At 35.1% G+C, this 12,697-nt stretch overlaps 1 protein-coding gene across 5 annotated transcripts in view; it reads left to right on the top strand.

Annotated features, from left to right (window-relative positions):
* Positions 1 to 417: 417 nt before the first annotated feature.
* LOC127956844 (ATP-binding cassette sub-family C member 9-like) overlaps positions 418 to 12,697 on the top strand; it is a 38,664-nt gene continuing 26,384 nt past the window's right edge. For 3 of the 5 annotated variants that reach the window (XM_052555085.1, XM_052555086.1, XM_052555084.1), the window contains exons 1-15: positions 444 to 742; positions 2,221 to 2,400; positions 3,962 to 4,120; positions 5,292 to 5,433; positions 5,525 to 5,646; positions 5,893 to 6,059; positions 6,321 to 6,563; positions 6,699 to 6,887; positions 8,178 to 8,348; positions 9,450 to 9,605; positions 9,686 to 9,820; positions 9,906 to 10,068; positions 10,268 to 10,308; positions 10,389 to 10,531; positions 10,626 to 10,740. In XM_052555085.1, coding sequence (XP_052411045.1) covers positions 3,976 to 4,120; positions 5,292 to 5,433; positions 5,525 to 5,646; positions 5,893 to 6,059; positions 6,321 to 6,563; positions 6,699 to 6,887; positions 8,178 to 8,348; positions 9,450 to 9,605; positions 9,686 to 9,820; positions 9,906 to 10,068; positions 10,268 to 10,308; positions 10,389 to 10,531; positions 10,626 to 10,740 — 1,932 coding nt within the window. In that variant the 5' untranslated portion in view covers positions 444 to 742; positions 2,221 to 2,400; positions 3,962 to 3,975. Of the gene's footprint in view, positions 743 to 2,220; positions 2,401 to 3,961; positions 4,121 to 5,291; positions 5,434 to 5,524; positions 5,647 to 5,892; positions 6,060 to 6,320; positions 6,564 to 6,698; positions 6,888 to 8,177; positions 8,349 to 9,449; positions 9,606 to 9,685; positions 9,821 to 9,905; positions 10,069 to 10,267; positions 10,309 to 10,388; positions 10,532 to 10,625; positions 10,741 to 12,697 lie in introns of all 5 variants that reach the window. The other 2 variants (XM_052555087.1, XM_052555089.1) reach the window with 2 other exon arrangements.

Below are 12,697 nucleotides of genomic sequence, written 5' to 3'. Positions count from 1 at the left end.
TTTTGCATTGCTAAACACTTACAAAACAAAGATTTAAAACAGATTAAAACAACTGTTGTGATCAATCTTGTAATTACCAACAAATGTGTTTTGTACATCTGTGTGGATGACATTTGTAACATATGTGCTACTTTGCATGTCTGTTCCTTTCCTTTTATTTTTTTATTTTTTTAATGAACACACCATTTGTTTGGGTATTCATAATGAGCCTCTTTAGCCTGGGACAGTTTTGGGACAGTAGAAGCATCAGTCAAGGTTGCTATTTGATTTATGATGGATGTTTAAAATAAATATGAATAGACAGACTGACACATAGAACAGACAGACAGACAGAATGATAGAGAGAGAGAGAGAGAGAGAGAGAGAGATTTTTTAAATGCCTATAGCCCAACGCCCCCCCCCACCCCCCTGCTAAATGAAATCATGCATGACTTCCAGTTCTGTATGCGGCGTAGTAAATCCTCTTTATTTTAGTGAGTTATATTATGCACCTGTCAGTGAATCTTCAGGTCTGATCCAGTTATTCTTGATGTGACCTACATCAGGAGCAGCCACGCTCGTGCACGGGCATCCCTCCTTTATATCTGACGCCATAGCAACGCTACGCTGAAGCAGTGATGCGCGCTTTCTTCAATACCACAAGGACAATGAGATACAACACCATCGCGTTCACTGTCTAACCGCTGATGTCGTAGCGTTTTTACTGCAAGTATCGACAAAACCTACAACCGGAGACATCTAGGTGAGTGTGTCCGCAGTCTTGGCGCATTACATCTTAAATTAATTCAATCAAATCCCAAAGGTTGATTCTGAATGACGTTCACTGCCTTATCTTATTTACAATGGCCTGTTTATGTTTCCGTGCTGATATTAGGCTACAGTGCCTTTTTATTAAATTTTACGCGCGGTTTTAATGTCGTACGGTGAATATTACATGGTTAAATGTGCTCATGTAGAGATACGTCACTTATAAATTATGAAAACTATCGAGGTTTCATTGTTTTCCTATGTCAGGTAAGATTGTTTTACAGAAGCAACAACCATGTGACTAGGTGTACCGATTACAGTTGACTGTAAATGCAGTATTTACGAGTAACATCGATAAAACAAATTGTAAGCAAAATTAGATTCGATAATAACATATAAACTTGATGTTTATAACATCAAGAAAGCTCATTAAAATCGCTTTTGTAGTTGTACAATTTTGTAATTGTAACAAATACCTTTAGATTAAGTGACTATAGCCTATAATCTTAAAAAGATTTATGGTCAAATTTCCTATTGTTTACGTTTTGACTGTTCATCATTATTTAAGTATCTATTTTTTAAAAATTTAAATGGAGAGCAAATGCACATTTAAACAAACACTCTTCTATGGCAAAACAACAACAACAATAATAATAATAATAAATAAATACATAAATAAAGCAGTTAGAAGTACCAAACATATTTAAAAATCTCATGTACTTAACATGAAAAGGGTAACAATCAACTAACAAATGATTTTAATAGAGCAAATAACACATAATAACATCCACAAGACAATAATGTACAAAACGTGGTGACAAAATTAAGAAAAAAAAAAATAATTAAACTGGCAAACTAGTAAAAAAATGCTGCCATAATCGTTCATGCCTCAGTGCATGCTGGGAAAACAGAAATGGTCAATGGAACCTTTGCCGGAAACTGGATGAGCAAAGGGTGCACTTTGACAGAATGTGCTCGTAAACTGTTTATGAACATTATGTTGAACTCATTTAATAGTTTTTAAATATTTTTTCCAGAAATTATGAAGAATGGTACTAAATAAATAAATAAATAATATTTATTATTATTTATTTAAAATGTAAAAAAACAAGAATGTAATTCTGTTAAATATAATTTACATTACTGATATTTAAAATAAATTGCTTTATGAAATCGACACAGAATCATTTGAATTTTAGATAAATATTGAACATTTAAAAAATATATATTTAAATTATTAAAATCTAATTAAAATCTTTTTTTATCATTTATATAGCATACATTTTCTTAACTTTTCGGTCAGTTTCTAATTGAAACATTGCTATGCCAACTCTGTGTTTGCTAGTTTCTTTACCTAGACTGCTTGTTTGGGCATCACACACACCCATGATGGCCAAAAATGCTGTGTAGGCAGGCAGCTCACAAGATTATGAGACACAGCCACAGTGTCACAGTCGATCTCTATTTTCTCAGGAGGGTCCGTACATTCATGCCAACATTCCTGTTCAAGTTTGGAAATACGATCCAAGAGCTAGAGAGAGAGAGACCATGAGCATCTGATACACTGATGCTAAAAATAATATTCTCTGTGAATCACTGTCTCTAACACCAGCAACGGGTATGAAAAGCTACTAAAGCAGAGCAATTATTTTGGTAAGTTCTTATTTAATAATTTTATATGGTTGTCACTGTGGGTTTTACTATTATATTAACTATCCATGCTATTCAAAACTCATAAGTAGAGGAGAGACAACTTCTGGCTGTTGGCTATAGAGTGGGTGGCATCCTATAATAATAAACATGAACAGCAGTTTTACACAATAGTATTGAGTATGAATGAGGAGACTATTGTACTGTAGTCTATTTAATGCACTTGTCATGGGCTCTACTTTGTAATTCATTACACATCAACCAAGACACAGCAATGCATTCTTTGGTTTCTATAGCACATTTTCTGTGAATAATATTAATAAGACCATTCATGATTTTTAAGTCCTGCAGTGTCTTAAATTTGCATTAAGTACTATACATTTAATAAATTATGACATAAAGACAGTCATATCAGTAGCCTAATATAAGCTGTTTTGTTTAACATGGAGAGTCGCCTCATGAGGGCCGACATGTTGTGATCATGTGACCAGCCACACGTTGTTATTATTTATATATTATTTTATCGGACACTTTGGTTGCGGAATAAATGATTCAATATTTAATAGGCTTTCACAGCAATATAAGATGTTAATTTTAGCATTTATAACTAAAAAGTTTTCTTTATTTTTCATAGGTTTTTGCAAGTTTTTGCAAAATGCATAAACGTAAATGCAAAACTTTTTTTTGCCAATATAGTCGTTATTTTATGTGATATCATGATGAAATGACCAGGGCTATTACAGTTAACTAAAACTAAATCCATCAAACAAATTGTATTACTTGAAATGCAATAAAATATATATGAAAATCTCATTTTCATTTAGTTTATCTTGATGTGCTAAAATAACAAACTAAAACTGAAATAAAAATTAATTAAATAAAATAACTATTTAGACATATTTTGAAAAAAAAAACTGATACAAATTCCCAAAACACGACAAAATTACTAAAACTCTAACTAAAATTATAAAATTAAACCAGAAAATATAAAAATGAAAAAGAATTCAACATATTACCATAATAATAGTTATACTAATATATCCATGGGTACAACCATAATACAGATATGTTCTTGTAATTTAAATTTTTGTCAAAAAATATGTATATTTACATTATATTTTAATAATGATTTTAATAATCATTGTTATATTATTATAGGATCCACAGCATGCAAGCTTCAATCTAGCAGAGATTATTCTGCCCAAGCAAACATTACTGTCTGTTGTGATGTTGTATAATGCAGCTATCCTTTATGAGAAATTAAACTTAGCGGGTAAATGAATTGGCTGAGAGGTACAGGCAGTGTCCCTAAAGAGGGTTTGTTAATCTTGCTCTTACACTGATTGTCAGCAGAGAATCAATGTCAGACAAACACTTTGTCGGACCTCATAGTCAATAATGAATACAGGAATACTGCTTTCACTTGGGCTCAAAGCTGGCATACTGCAGACTGAAAGTCTAAATGAATACTTGATTTTCCATTAAATACATATATTTTTTAGATTATAGTTATCTGTAATGAATTCTATATATTCAAATCTAACATGCATGTGTTTTTCTTTAGCCCAGTCAGGTGAAATGGCCTTGTCTTTCTGTGGGAACGACAGAGGTAATGCCTACAGTGTGGACAATGGAGTCCTGGACAATGGCTGCTTCGTGGATGCCCTCAACCTCGTCCCTCATGTATTTCTTCTCTTCATCACCTTCCCAATCCTGTTCATTGGTATGAATACTATTGTCTTTCTTCAGAATTGAAATATATAAAATTCAGAATTTAATACGGATTGCCTTTTAATTACTACTGTGAAACGATTAATCACGATTAATCACATACAAAATAAAAGTTTTTGTTTACATAATAGATGTATGTGTACTGTGTTTATTTATTATGTATATATAAATACACACACATCCATGTATATATTTCAGAAAAAATAAGTTTCATTTATACATTAAATGTATTTGTATATAATATAAATGATATGAATAAAAATATAGAAATGTATTTATATATAATATAAATTATATGAATAGAAATATAGATATGTATGTGATTAATCGCGATTAATCGTTTAACAGCACTACTTTTAAGAATCCTAGTGTTTTATTTTATTTGATGATATGATACATTTTATTATGTTATTTTATGTTTTTTATTTTATTTTTTTTACCTAGAAAAGCATACCATTATAATTCTTCATTATAATTTAAATATAAGGAAGTAGAATAAAAATGGAATGACAACTGTAACTTTTCATAATTCATATTATATATTGACAGTTCATATTGACTTGTTTTAATTTTAATTTATCTGATATTAATAATTAATAAATGTATTTATTTGGAGCCACACAAGATAAAACTTACAAAGTGGAACCCTTAAATTGAATGCCTGTTTTGTGATATGTGAATTTCTCTGGATTAAAGCTCAGTTAATTCTAGTTCTTGTCATTCCGATTCCAGTTTCCGTGACTTGTAGCCAATTTTCAAGGAAGCCAGTTCTTAAATGGTTTATGGCATACATCATGTTTGGTTCATGGCATACATCATGCCTTCAAAAGCCAAGGGGCCTAGGCATTATCAGAACTAAATGGGCCAATTCATTATCTGTATTGGCTCCCCAAAGAGCATTTAGTCATCCTTCTTGAAAAATCATTTTCTCTGGCGCCACAATGGTGTCAGTGCCATCCCTCATTCAGTCTCATAATGAAAAAAATGTTTCCCATATCAGAATTACTACTCTTTTAGCCAAAGAAAAGAAAACAATGAAAAATTGAGACAGGCGGGAACAGATACAGGATGGTGATTAACAAAGTAAATGTTAACTGTATTATATTAGACACACAAGGGGATAATATAATTACACGTGTGTGTGTGTGTGTGTTGGTGTCCAGGCTGGGGTAGCCAGAGCTCAAAGGTACAGATCCATCATAACACCTGGCTGCACTTTCCTGGCCACAACCTGCGCTGGATCCTTACCTTCACACTGCTGTTTGTGCATGTGTGCGAGATCGCCGAGGGAATCGTCTCCAATACGTTGGTTTCAACACACATTCAAAAATATCCGAGTGTTTATGACCGTTATGCATTTATGTTTATGTCTTTGTGTTTGAATGGATAATTGTAGACGGATGGGGTCCTATCACTTGCACCTCTTCATGCCAGCGCTGATGGGCTTCATAGCGGCCACAACATCAGTCGTCTATTATCACAATATAGAAACCGCCAATTTCCCCAAACTGCTGCTGGGTAAATCAATGTCCATTTCATTATGCAAATGTGAAGCTGGCTGTTAATAATAAAATGTACTTTGAGTGTTGCCATTTCATCTCCTACATTATATAACAGTTAGTGTCGGTCCTCTAATTTAAATAAAACACTTTCAGTCTGGATGTTGCTTGGCAACATGTAAAGGTTGATTCATATTTTAGTCAGTTTCTGTCTTTGTACTTCTGTATGAGAAAGAGAACTAACCTCAGAAATATTCTTTCACAGCTTTATTTATTTATTGGATTCTGGCTTTCTTCACCAAGATGATAAAGTTATGGAAGTTTGCAGAGGCGAAGTTGGGGGTGAACGAGCTCCGTTTCTGTATCACAGCTGTGCTAGTGGTGCTGTACGGCTTGCTCATGGCTGTCGAGATCAACGTTATCAGAGTCAGGGTAAGTTTGAACTGGCCGGGTTTAGGTTTAGGTTTAGGCTGGATTAGCTGATAGACATATAGCCATGATTTGCACCATCAAAACTGCGTGACCAATATTATTTCTGGTTGACCAAGGTAGTTAGGCTGTTTAAGTAGTTAAAGTGAACACAAAATCTAAATCCAACATCCAAATCACAACATACTAGTTTGCTCAGTAGGGTAATTACATTCTACTAACAAATCATATGACTTGAATCTTTTATTTTTCTCTTACCTGCAGAAGTATGTGTTCTTTGCGAACCCCCAGAGGGTCAAGCCCCCAGAAGACTTACAGGACTTGGGCGTGCGATTTCTCCAGCCCTTTGTCAACCTCCTCTCCAAGGCAACATATTGGTGGATGAACCCGCTCATCATTGGAGCCCACAAGAGACCCATTGAGCTGAAGAAGATTGGCAAACTGCCAATCGCGATGAGGGCCTTGACTAACTATATGCGTCTGAAAGACTCCTATGAGGAACAGAGGGTATGTGCAGAAGATCACAGGTTCAAGAACAGATGTTATTTTACAAAGGAACAACATTTTCGTATTTGATGAATATATTGTAATAATGAAGAGTTTCAGCTGACCAGAGTCTCTTTGCTTGTATAATTCTGACAGCAGAAAACAGAGGACCCAGAGAAATCCCCGTCCATATGGAAGTCCATGTACAGGGCATTTGGAGGGCCAATACTTCTCAGCAGCACTTTCCGGTACATGGCGGACTTGCTGGGCTTTGCTGGGCCCCTCTGCATCTCTGGGATTGTGGAAAACCTGCATAATTCAGCAGATTTTGACAGGACAAACAAGGTGTGTGTTACATCTCATTTTAGAGTGTTCAATATGGTTGTCTTGTGTGTGTCGCCAATGAAAACTCCTACAAATTCATATTCAATAAGGTCAGGCGAAAAATAACGTACCTGACCTGACAGTACTATTTTAACGCCAAAAGACGGTTTGCACTGATGTAAGCTGTTAGTAAATCTGCCCCTGAGTCTTGCTTAATTTTAAAAAGTGAGTTTTTGTGTAATATTTGGTTCTGTTTTAAGAAAGAATTTACAAAAAAACAAGTCATTTCGCCTTCAATTACTGTATATGCATCTTGATTTATCAATGTATAGTACTAGAAAACAAGACAGAAATACAAATGAAAAAAAATCTTTAGGATAAACCGGCATGATTTTGGTCAATAGGACAATTCAAGGATACCAACAACTGTCAATCCCAAACACATATCAGAGAGACAGTAAAACAGGGAAATGGAGGGATAAAGGAAACTACACAACTTATGTGTTGGAAATATATCATAATCCAGTCACTGTCGCACAGCACTTTGATATGATCTCTCTTACTTTGGAACCCATTCATAATGTGCCTTATTAAATAATTTAGGTTGGATGTTGATCAAATAGCTGTCAGTTAAATGATTTGCTGCAGATACATGGTCTGCTGGTTATGCTGCTAATTACACTATATTTATTTTTCCTGGGTGCAACGTGACAGTATATTGTAGAGAATGATCTATAGTCTGATATCTGATCTTGCCTTGCTATTTATCACGTCCTGTGTGATGTCACAGAGCCACCATCAGTGCTATTAATGAGAGGACTGTGTGTCATTGCCTTGTGATGACAGCATTTATTAGATTTCCCACAGTGTGTTTTTCCCTGCTCAGATGAACATGATGTCATGTGTGCTTGAAGGTTTAGATAAGGATGGATTCTTTGTGGAAAACCCAGGATGTGTGAACTTTCAAGATTATTGTGAACTTGCAGGACTGGAGACTGGAGTAACAGCTGCTGAAAATTCAGCTTTGTCGTCATAGGAATACATTACATAATAAAATATATTAAAATAGAATACATTTATTTTAAGTGTGGCTTCAATCAAAATACATTTTGGGGTCACTGTAAAAATGTGTGTGACAAAATGAAGCCAGAACAAATTCCCCACTCAAATTGCACTCCTTCTTACACACACATTGCTGCCAGCAACACTGTTTAAGTGTTTTGTGTGAATGCTTGTGGATGACCTCAATGAGGGCTGAAATGACGTTTTTTTTTTTATAAGTTTGTTCATACTCTGTTAATGTCCTGTCAGACAGCGAACATGACTTTCGGGGTGTACTTCATGTCTTCCACTGAGCTGCTGAAGAATACGTCTGTTCTGGCAGTTCTGCTCTTCCTGGCACTTGTGCTTCAGCGAACATTCCTGCAGGCCTCCTACTACGTCACAATAGAAACCGGCATTAACCTGCGCGGGGCGCTGCTTGTAAGTTTCAGAGTTTACTGGAAGTCAAACATGAAGTGAATTATCAGACAAATTGATATTTTAAGAGTCTGCACTACACACTTCAAGTTGTTTTGTACGGCACAAAATATTATATTAGACAATTTCTTAGTAGGAAAGTGAAGTTGCTTTATTCTATTCTGTTCTATTCTATTCTGCTTTGACCTGTTTGATTCTCTACTACTGTTCTTTGTCCCATTATTCATTTCTACTCTACTTTGTCCCATATTCTGTCATTTTTATAATTTATACTCTGTTCTATTGAATTCTATTCCATTTATTATATTTTATTATTTTCCATTATGCTTCATTTTGGTCTGTTCTGTTTTTTCTGCTTTGTCCTATTCTATTCTATTCTATTCTATTCTATTCTGGTTTTTCCTGTTTGATTCCATACTACTGTATTTTGTCCCATTATTCGTCTACTCTACTATGTCCCATATTCTGAATTCTATTCTTTCTACTCTCTTCTGTTGAATTCTATTCTATTTAATCTATTCTATTCTATTCTGTTGTTCATTTCAATTATGTTTTTGTTAATCTATTCTATTTGGGTCTATTCTATTATTACCTGTTTTGTTCTGTTCTGTTCTCTTCTGTTCTGTTCTATTCTATTCTGTTCTGTTCTGTTGTGTTCTATTCTATTTTGTTTGTAAGTGTTATTGTAAACATACAAAACGTTTTCATTGAAATGAAGCTGAAAAGAGTATAAACATCAACAGACTAGAGGTTCTAAAAAAACTACAACTATTATTAAATAAAGCTAAATATAAATATTTATTACAACAAAAAGTAATAAAAATGACAAAATTACTAAAACTAAATTTTTTAATAAATATACAAATAATTAGTTAATTATTCAATTATATTAAAAATAACATAATGTTATATAAATATTACCACAATAAAAGTGTTGACAAATATACTATTCTATTATATTCAGTCTGTTCTGTTATCTGTGATATTGCATTGTATTCTAGTCTAGTCTTTTCTGCTGTATACAAGAACTAAAATCAAAGTCAGCATTAAAGTGTTTTTTTTTTTTTTTTTTTTGTTATTCATGTGTTGGTTCTCATCCTTAAGGCTATGATCTACAATAAAATTCTGCGTCTCTCCACGTCAAACATGTCCATGGGAGAGATGACCCTCGGCCAGATCAACAATCTCGTTGCCATAGAAACCAATCAGCTCATGTGGTTTCTCTTCTTATGCCCAAACCTGTGGGCCATGCCAGTTCAGGTATATCATAGCTTCTGCATTTGTGAAAACATTAAATCAGTTGTGCACATATGCAAAACATAACTTTTTTCTGTACATAGATCATTATGGGAGTGATCCTGCTGTATTATTTGTTGGGTAACAGTGCGCTGATTGGGGCCGGTGTCATTTTGCTGCTGGCCCCGGTTCAGTACCTCATCGCTACCAAGTTGGCAGACACACAGAAGAGCACACTGGTGAGCTTTACTTACACCTTCGTGCACGTGCATGCTGTCAACACACTACCAAGTTCATGTTAGAGACTTCAAAATATTTTCTCAGGACTACTCGACAGACCGTCTTAAAAAGACTACAGAGATCCTAAAAGGAATAAAGCTGCTGAAGCTCTACGCATGGGAGAACATCTTCTGTGACCGTGTAGAAGAAACCAGAGGAAAAGAGCTCACCAGTCTCAAGACTTTTGCTCTCTACACATCAATGTCTAGTATGAGAGGCTCCTCCCTCTATCATATGCCCCACCCACATACATAACCACCTCCCACCTTAAAAAACTACTCTGCCCTCAATAAATATTCTCATTTGTTAAACTTTCAGAATCAGGGTTGTTTGGTTGTTATAGCTAATAGTTTGTTACGTTTTCGCATCTTTTTGAAAATACCTGCTGGTTCTTTTTATCTCCACAGTATTTTTGAATGCCGCCATCCCTATTGCTGCAGTGTTGGCGGTAAGAGATGCATCATGCCAGTTTTAATCACTTCTATTTTATCCACCATGTAGACCGTAGTACTCTTCTTGTTCTTGTAGACCTTTGTCACACATGCCTATATTGAAGAGGTTAGGCTCAGTCCAGACAAGGCGTTTGCATCTTTGGCTCTATTCCACATCCTGGTCACTCCACTATTCCTGTTATCCACAGTTGTCAGGTTTGCCGTCAAGGCCCTTGTCAGGTATGTCGCTTAATCATACAAGCAATCAGATTCAACATTACTTCATAAAATTGCCTTTCCTGGAAGAATCTGATCATCTGGTTGATGTCTGCAGTGTACAGAAGCTCAGCGAGTTCCTACAAAGTGATGAGATTGGAGATGACAGCTGGAGAAACGGAGAAATGCCCATGTCTCCTGAGGTCTGCAAGAAATACAAATACCAAGAGAATGTGAGTGCTCACATACAAATTTGAACCTTAAATGTGTTGTCACATTTACAGTCGCTTATTAAATTTTCTGGGGCAAAATCCAGTAATTTTAACAAGGATCGACAAAATTGGGAATTTCGCGTTAGGGTCAAAGGTTTCCATGCAGATTTCTCAACAGGTTCAAGTTGGTTACTCAAATTTGCTGTGTTGACCAACAGAAAGCTGCTTGGTTTTAAAGCAACTTGCTTTATTGCTACAATATTGACAATGGACCTATTATGCCCACAAAATTACTCTGTGACTGCAACTTAAGACATTTCTCAATACTATTCCAAGCCTTAATGTTCAGCAGAGCTCCTTTTAGAGGAACTGTTGCTGATCTTATATAGACTATTTGGATGATGTTGGACACCTAAACTAGTTGGGATGCCATATAATAATCTAATTTCAATCTCAAGTTTTTTTTAAAAAATGCATTCTGTAATATATTTGGCGTCAGAGCAGCTTTTTATGAAGTTTAAAAATGGATATAATGTTCTTGGATCAGTTTTAGGGGAGAAATATTATATGTTGATTAACTGGGACTTTTCTTGCCCTGTAACTGAACAAGAGAAACAAATTAATATTATAAACAAATTACAGTAAATATATTATTTCACTGGAAATTCAGTAAAAAAAAATAAAATAAATAAAAATACCAAACATGGAGAACATAATAAGTGGCCATTAATTTAATTTACAAATTTGTACATTTTTTTGAGGAAGATATGAGGGCTGAATGGCCATGCGAAACTGTAGAAGGGCTCTTAGTGTTTTTTAGAAGGTTGCTAACTTTTTTTGTGGGAATTTTTTCCACACATTATATTTTCTGCCATGTTAAAATCAAAAAAGGTAATAGTCAAATTCTCCTCAACAAGCCAGACAATTAAAAAAAAGAATTTGACATTTAATAACACAATTTAACAGTTTAACATATTTAGCAACTCGAGTCAATTGCGGCATGAAATATTATCAAAACTCTTGTATTTGTGACTGTGAAGTGTCTCGGGGATTCTAATTGACATAAACTTGACGTCATAACACTCTACATGACCTCCGATAACATCAAACATGAGACTCCACGCGGTCATGTCTCTAGAGATAACTATCCCATGTTTAGGGGACAGAAATGGGAGCTGGTCATTCCTGAGCCAGCATAGCTGAGATCTCTTAAACGTGTTAAAGAGAAGCTCTCTCTTTAGTCAGTGCATGGGCCCTCAGCTGTTCTCTGACAGAGGGACAAATATATGATAGGACTAAAGCTGCACATCCCCAGAGAGGAGCAGAGCTGGAGCAAAGGGTGAGAAAAGGGAGGGAACGAGAAAGTGGGGTTAAGGGTGGAAATGTACACTGTGACAGGAAGAAGGGGGTTCCAGGAGAGGAAATAGTGTTAAGCTGGGAAAATCACATGGCTAGATGCAAGCGGGAACTCATGTTCCTTGTTTTAGGACCTGACAGCAGCTTTTGAGTGCCATGTGATGTTTGCTGATCCAAATTTCTATCATGTTTTTTAAAACCCATGTGCTGTTGTTTTTCACTGGAACACATAAGTAGAAATCTGAGCCGCTCCATCTTTTTGAGTCGTTTTGACATAGAAAACACATTTTGAGTTGTATGCTTTATTATTATTTATACGTTTCTACTCCACCCCAGCCTCATGATATAATAATTGAAATACGGGGTGTGATAAAATTATTTTTTTTAAGTCCAAATGGAATCAAATTGACTTGATTTAATTTACTAGCGCGCATTGCTAGTCTTGATCCAAACAATTAATCCGTGCAAGTTAATCTGCTGAAAATATCTTTTATCAAAATAATCTTTAATCAAAATCTGGACATTTATATCCGCTCTGAAATGTCGTTCCTTTTCTGATGACGTCAGTTTGACGGCTTGGGCAGAATATCCTTAAACACACCCCTCCAACTGTTACCGTAGA

This window comes from Carassius gibelio, chromosome B4 (genome assembly GCF_023724105.1).
Source record: "Carassius gibelio isolate Cgi1373 ecotype wild population from Czech Republic chromosome B4, carGib1.2-hapl.c, whole genome shotgun sequence".
NCBI lineage: Eukaryota > Metazoa > Chordata > Actinopteri > Cypriniformes > Cyprinidae > Carassius > Carassius gibelio.
The sequence above is the reverse complement of the archived record's forward strand: the minus strand, read 5'-3'. Positions and strand labels throughout refer to the sequence as shown.